The sequence below is a fragment of the Procambarus clarkii genome, chromosome 61, assembly GCF_040958095.1.
Source record: "Procambarus clarkii isolate CNS0578487 chromosome 61, FALCON_Pclarkii_2.0, whole genome shotgun sequence".
In the NCBI taxonomy this organism is placed as follows: Eukaryota; Metazoa; Arthropoda; class Malacostraca; order Decapoda; family Cambaridae; genus Procambarus; species Procambarus clarkii.
In genome coordinates, this window is record NC_091210.1 from 14,473,247 (window position 1) to 14,480,746 (window position 7,500).

At 42.2% G+C, this 7,500-nt stretch overlaps 1 protein-coding gene and 1 long non-coding RNA gene across 3 annotated transcripts in view; one reads left to right on the forward strand and one right to left on the reverse strand.

Annotated features, from left to right (window-relative positions):
• The window catches only part of LOC138354083 (uncharacterized), a 54,095-nt gene that overhangs the window by 23,496 nt on the left and 23,099 nt on the right, over window positions 1–7,500 (reverse strand). The window lies entirely within an intron of this gene.
• LOC123774438 (probable G-protein coupled receptor B0563.6) overlaps window positions 3,979–7,500 on the forward strand; it is a 71,509-nt gene continuing 67,987 nt past the window's right edge. Inside the window, exon 1 of the mRNA XM_069307861.1 lies at window positions 3,979–4,390. Coding sequence (XP_069163962.1) covers window positions 4,235–4,390 — 156 coding nt within the window. The 5' untranslated portion in view covers window positions 3,979–4,234. The remainder of the gene's footprint in view (window positions 4,391–7,500) is intronic.

A 7,500-nucleotide genomic window follows, 5' to 3' on the forward strand; every position in this document is an offset into this window, starting at 1 on the left:
AGAAAAACTGGAGAGTGAAATTGGAATAAAAAGAAAATTGAGTCTGAAATTGGGTAAGAGGAATGATAAAGAAGGTGGATAGATAATAGTGAGGGTCAAATTGGGTATGAAATTGGGTAAAGCACAGGAATAGACACGTGGGATAGTATGGTGATGGAGAAGAAATTGGGTATGAAATTAGTTATGAAATTGGGCATGGAAAATGGTTGTGGAAGAGAGAACATGGGACAGAATAATAATGACGAAATTAGTTATGAAATTGGGCATGGAAAATGGTTGTGGAAGAGAGAACATGGGACAGAATAATAATGACGAAATTAGTTATGAAATTGGGCATGGAAAATGGTTGTGGAAGAGAGAACATGGGACAGAATAATAATGACGAAATTAGTTATGAAATTGGGCATGGAAAATGGTTGTGGAAGAGAGAACATGGGACAGAATAATAATGACGAAATTGGGTATGAAATTGGGCAAGGGAGAAGATAATAAAGAACAAATTGGGTATTCATATGAAATAGGGAGAAGGGTGGTGAAATGGAACAGACTGACCAGTTAACAATCATGAACAACAGATGTTCAAGGGAGTGAACACAACAATTCCTGGTGTTAGACCGTATGAAACATAACGTAATGGGCAAATGGGGGTAAATACATCAGGTGCTTCATCTTCACATCATCCTAGACTATATATCCAGCAGAAATAACACCCTTGTAACTATTTCTAACACCAGAAATAACTAATTCCTAACACCAGAAATACCCCCTTTGTAATTACGGGTTATTCATGCCCGTGCCGCTTGTTAGGCGGCCTAATCTCCATCCCTAATCATCACCTGTTAACCAATCAAACTCTGCCTCTGAGAATGTTGACAAGAGTTGACGAAACGCATTTTTTTAAACTTAAATAAATTTTAGATTATAGCATATATTATAACACAGAGTAATCACACCACGTTGATAACAGTAATGAGAAAAATTCCATAGGCGCCGTGATAAGGATTCGAACCTATGAGTGTACCCAAGCACACGCCCTAGCCGACTAGACCACCACATGGTATAATGTCGTTTAGAGCGTATGTGTGTGAATACCCATAGATTCGATCCGTTATCACAGCTCCTACGAGTTTCCTCATAGAGTATATTAATAATTTAGGGTTTGGGGACCATTCAAGCTTTCTTTAATAAATCTCTTTATATTCAAATAATAAATGAACCCTAAAATAAATTAAAGGATTTGGGAGTTGATATTTTTTTTTAGCATTTATGACTATTAGACACTGGGAATAATGTTAGTCTGAAACAACAGTATTAATTCTATATCGATTTTAATTCTATATCGATTTTGACCTCTATAATTATTTTTAGATGAGTATTGTTTATTTTTATATTTATTTTTGTATTGATTGATGATATCACGATTTGTAATGCATAACTAATTCTATGATTTTTGTTTCTGTTTCAGGCCTAGTTGAGCCGTCGATCTTACCAACACGAAGTGAAGACAGGAGAGAGAGAGAGAGAGAGAGAGAGAGAGAGAGAGAGAGAGAGAGAGAGAGAGAGAGAGAGAGAGAGAGAGAGAGAGAGACAAAGAGAGATAGAGAGAGACAGAGAGACAGACAAAAAATACAGAGAGAGAGAGAGAGGGAGAGAGAGAGAGAGAGAGAGAGAGAGAGAGAGAGAGAGAGAGAGAGAGAGAGAGAGAGAGAGAGAGAGAGAGAGAGAGAGAGAGACAGAGACAGAGACAGAGCGAGACAAAGACAGAAAGAGACAAAGACAGAAAGACAGAAACAGAGACAGAAAGAGAGACAGAGGGACAGACAGAAAGAGAGAGAGAAAAAGAGAGGAAAGAACACCAGAGAATAGAGACGACATGAACTCTCCCAAATGACAAGGGTGTAACGAGTTCTTCCTCTACTTCTCCTTCTCTCTTCTCCTTCTCCTTCTCTCCTTCCTTCTCCTCCTCCTCCTTGCTATTGTTGCACAAGCCATGAAAGACAGCTTCATCTGGCGGCTCAAGAAAAGCTGTTGATGCCCTGAAAACAGTTATTTTCCGAAGCATCTGACAGTTCGAACAATGTTTCAGTGTTTCGAAAATTGCTTCACTGAAACCACGGACCCAATCTTCCTTTTCAGCCTAGTTTCAAAGCATTGGCTAATTGCTCGTTAATCCATCAACTACCTTCTTGTTTGTCACGAAACAACACTTAGTTCAAGCAGATGATTCCGTTCGAACAGCGCTTCACTCACTTCCTGTGTTCGAATTGAACCTCCCCGAAATGCTTCAATCATTTTCTGTGAATTCAGATAATTGCCAACAGAGCCAAAATCCATATAGAGATTCCATTCACGTCGGCTCTAAGAGGGATTCGAACCATGGTCCCCACGTGTGTGAAGCCGAAGCTCTATCGACAGAGCTATTCAGTAGCCTTAATAAGGAAATTTTCTAAAAGCAGCATTCTGCTGGCAAACTGAAATTTCACACACACAGATATATAGAATGAGACTAATTTAGAGTTCAGAAAATATGTGAATAGTTAATCCTAAGGTAGGTTATCTTGAGGTTATCTTGAGATGATTTCGGGGCTTTTTAGTGTCCCCGCGGCCCGGTCCTCGACCAGGCCTCCACCCCCAGGAAGCAGCCCGTGACAGCTGACTAACACCCAGGTACCTATTTTACTGCTAGGTAACAGGGGCATAGGGTGAAAGAACTCTGCCCATTGTTTCTCGCCAGCGCCTGGGATCGAACCCAGGACCACAGGATCACAAGTCCAGCGTGCTGTCAACTCGGCCGACCGGCTCCCGTTAGGTTAAATATGTGTGTGAATAATTAATGCTAGGGTTGGCCGAGTGGACAGCACGCTGGACTTGTGATCCTGTGGTCCTGGGTTCAATCCTAGGCGCCGGCGAGAAAACAATGGGCAGAGTTTCTTTCACCCAATGCCCCTGTTACCTAGCAGTAAAATAGGTACCTGGGTGTTAGTCAGCTGTCACAGGCTGCTTCCTGTGGGTGGAGGCCTGGTCGAGGACCGGGCCGCGGGGACACTAAAGCCCCGAAATCATCTCAAGATAGGGTAGGTTAGGTTGTTAGGCTCAGGTGCCAATTATGTTGCCTCTACAAGACACTCGTAAGGCGTTCACAGAAGTGCAATTCGAACAAGGGAAATGAACGAAGCACCGAGACAATTTCGAACGAAATGAGTTGTTTATCGTTGTACATCGTTATTCACTCACAAACAAGGAGGAGACCTATTGGTCTCCAAACTGCAGAAGGCCTATTGAGCCATACGAGGCAGCTCCTATTTATATCCACCCAATCCCATTCATATATACGTCTAACCTACGCTTGAAACAATCAATGAATCGTAACTCTATATTGTTACAACACGAAATTTGGAAATTTACAAGGAATTTAGCAAATTCCTTGTAAAAAAATATATACCTCGAGTGATTAGATATAAAAAGTCACTTTGAGAACATACTCATAAACTGTTTTTTGTTTAATTTAATACCTTATATAACAGTGAGAACATGAAGAACAAATATTAAGTGAACTTAAGTCATAACAGCAACAACGACATCAAAATTGGGTGTTTTATAAACAAAATATATCATTCGAATGTTTCAAGCGCGGGTTGGACATGTATATGAGTGGGATTGGGTGGTTATAGATAGGAGCTGCCTCATATGGGCCAATAGGCCTTCTGCAGTTACCTTTGTTCTTATGTTCTTAAGCTGCCTCGTATGGGCCAATAGGCCTTCTGCAGTTACCTTTGTTCTTATGTTCTATGTTCTTAAATTCTTATATTCTTATGTTCTTAAATTCTTTTACGGAAGAAACATTTGTCTGTAGAAATAAAGCACAATATAATAGATAGAAAACAAGAAAAGCATTTCAAATAAAAAACTTTTAAAAATTTATCTATCTCCCCTCACCTATTCTCTCTTCTTCTCTCCCCATCTCCTTCTACCTTTTCCCTTAACACCTACTTCCTCCTACGCAGGAAATAATTGAAAAAAATATATATATTACCCATAAATAAAAACAACAACAACATTTCAAAAATGAAAAACACGAACCCGCCATAAATGAAAAAAAATCCCCCAAATTCAGCTTTAGAGAAAAACAGAAAAAAAAATCCACGAATGTCCGAATGACCATCGCAGTGTTGCTATAGAGGGCGTGAGAGTACATGAGCCCTAAGACGGGCGTGGGCGTGAGGGAGACAGAGCCATGGGCGTACTATCTACCACAATCTCCTACGACTACTCAACGGCGCCCACCACCAACTTATCGTGGAGAAACATGTTGACAGATGATCTGGAAGATGACCTCTTGGACTGTGGGAACACTTCTTACAGTCAGGTCACGCCTCATAGTATTCACCAGGTGAGTGACCTCCAGAGGCAGGTGTGTGAGCGACATCTAGAGCCAGGTGTGTGACCTCCAGAGCCAGGTGTGTGAGTGACATCTAGGGCCAGGTATGTGACCTCCAGAGCCAGGTGTGTGTGTGACATCTAGGGCCAGGTATGTGACCTCCTGGGCCAGGTGTGTGAGTGACATCTAGGGCCAGGTATGTGACCTCCAGAGCCAGGTGTGTGTGTGTGACCTCCAGAGCCAGGTATATGGCATCTAGGGCCAGGTATGTGACCTCCAGAAGCAGGTGTGTGTGTGACCTCCAGAGGCAGGTGTGTGAGTGGCATCTAGGGCCAGGTATGTGACCTCCAGAGCCTGGTGTGTGAGTGACATCTAGGGCCAGGTATGTGACCTCCAGAGCCTGGTGTGTGAGTAACATCTAGGGCCAGGTATGTGACCTCCAGAGCCAGGTGTGTGTGTGACATCTAGGGCCAGGTATGTGACCTCCAGAGCCTGGTGTGTGAGTGACATCTAGGGCCAGGTATGTGACCTCCAGAGCCAGGTGTGTGTGTGACATCTAGGGCCAGGTATGTGACCTCCTGGGCCAGGTGTGAGTGACATCTAGGGCCAGGTATGTGACCTCCAGAGCCAGGTGTGTGTGTGTGACCTCCAGAGCCAGGTATATGACCTCCAGAGGCAGATATATGACCTCCAAAGGCAGGTATGTGACCTCCAAAGGCAGGTATGTGAACTCCAGAGGCAGGTATGTGACGTCCAGAGGCAGGTATGTGACGTCCAGAGGCAGGTATGTGATGTCCAGAGGCAGGTATGTGACCTCCAAAGGCAGGTATGTGACGTCCAGAGGCAGGTATGTGACGTCCAGAGGCAGGTATGTGACGTCCAGAGGCAGGTATGTGAGCTCCTGAGCCAGGTATAAGACACAGGTGAGACAATGAGGCAGCAGTGTTGAATAAGAGAGAGAGAGGAGCCACATTATTTTAAATCCTAAGATTTGTCATTAATCCGCCTGTTTATCTCTAATTCCAACGTTTCTACCATAAATCCCCTAATGTAAAATAAACGTAAAATAACGTAACGTAAAATCCCCCTATTTCAACCTTAAATTCCCTTATTTTTACCGTAAATCCCCTTTATTTCTACCGTAAATCCCCTTATTTGTACAGTAAATCCAATTATTTCTACCGTAAATCTCCTTATTTCTACCGTAAATCTCTCATTTGTACCGTAAATCCCCCTTATTTCCCCTTAGAAATAAGGGGATTTACACACACACACATACACACACCCACACACACACACACACACAGTTTGTATAAATATTGTGTCGCAAGAGCATGGTAGCAGTGAAAGAGAAGCTCAAGACTATAGCAATAGTGGAAACAAAACTAATCTGAGATACCAAAAAATTGCAATGTTCCTTAGCGGGTTATTAAATAGCAATATGCAACAGAACCCAAAAGGAAAAAAAAAAGAGATACGATGATCAAAATAACATTAACTTTGAGGAAATTCCCAGTGAGGAGGTAAATAGATATAGTCACGGAAAGATAACATAATTGTTTAGTGAATTAAAAGTAATTAAAATGGGTATAGCAGGAGGCCAGATACAAGATATCATTTGTGAGATAAAAAGTTCCCCCCAAAGAGTCAGCAATAGGAAGACCAGAGGGCTGATATCACGCCAGACCTGTCCCCTGAAGCCCACATCAAGAGGATATCATCACCGGCATATGCCAGGTTGGCCAACATACGAACGGCCTTTAGAAACTCCGTCACTACACATCCCTCTACACTCCCTCTACACCCCCTCTTCCCCCCCGCCTTCCTCCAACACCCATGAACTCCACTGCCAAGACACTCCATTGTTGAGGGCCTCGAACCAATTGACCAATACCGGAAGGCACTTAACCACAAAGTGCCAATCTCCCACAGACTTCAAGGACCTAATATATTAATAACCTCATCTCCATATATTAATATATAAATATAATTTTGTATCTCTATTCAAATGTTTTATTTATTTATTTAAATCATTTAATTCCCCCCTTGATATTACTGAAGCTGAATAATGGTAGGTTTGATAAATTTGAGTTATCGGGTAGTTTCAAATAGATTAATTGTTTTGGGGGGTTTAATCTGGGAAGATTAATATGACAAATATTGTTAACATGTAAAGTTGTTTTCGTGTTCATACTGGAGTGATTACATACATATATACATAAGTATACATATTTATACGTATACGTATACATATTTATATATACATATATACTCGGTTCTAAGCTTTCTCTCCTAAACTTTATCTTCGATCCCAAAACTTTTCTTTCTCTTACTTTAAAACTTATTCCTTCATTACTTCCTGTCTATTCCCTATCATCAAATATCATTCTCAACTTATTCCTACCTTCCCTATCTCCTCTTTCTCACTCCTATCTCCACATTCTGTTTCTCACTTCCCTTTTTCATAACTCCTTACAGACTAACTCCTGTAACACTAACGTACAGTGTACGCTGTTCTATCCTTCCTGTAACGTGAATGGTCGTGGGGGCTGAGACTGTATGTCTTCTGTAATCTGGTCTCTGTAAGGACTTTCTCTTTATTCTGATTTGGAGAAATTTTCTATTCTTGCCTTTCTCTTGTTAGGTGGAGATATTCACCCTTTCTCTTGACTCTCCCTGCCTCAGGTAAACTAACTCTCCCTCCCTCCCTACCTCAGGTAAACTAACTCTCCCTCTCTCCCTACATCAGGTAAACTAACTCTCCCTCTCTCCCTACATCAGGTAAACTAACTCTCCCTCTCTCCCTACCTCAGGTAGACTAACTCTCCCTCCCTCCCTACCTCAGGTAAACTAACTCTCCCTCTCTCCCTACATCAGGTAAACTAACTCTCCCTCTCTCCCTACATCAGGTAAACTAACTCTCCCTCTCTCCCTACCTCAGGTAGACTAACTCTCCCTCCCTCCCTACCTCAGGTAAACTAACTCTCCCTCTCCCCTACATCAGGTAAACTAACTCTCCCTCTCTCCCTACCTCAGGTAGACTAACTCTCCCTCCCTCCCTACCTCAGGTAAACTAACTCTCCCTCTCTCCCTACATCAGGTAAACTAACTCTCCCTCTCTC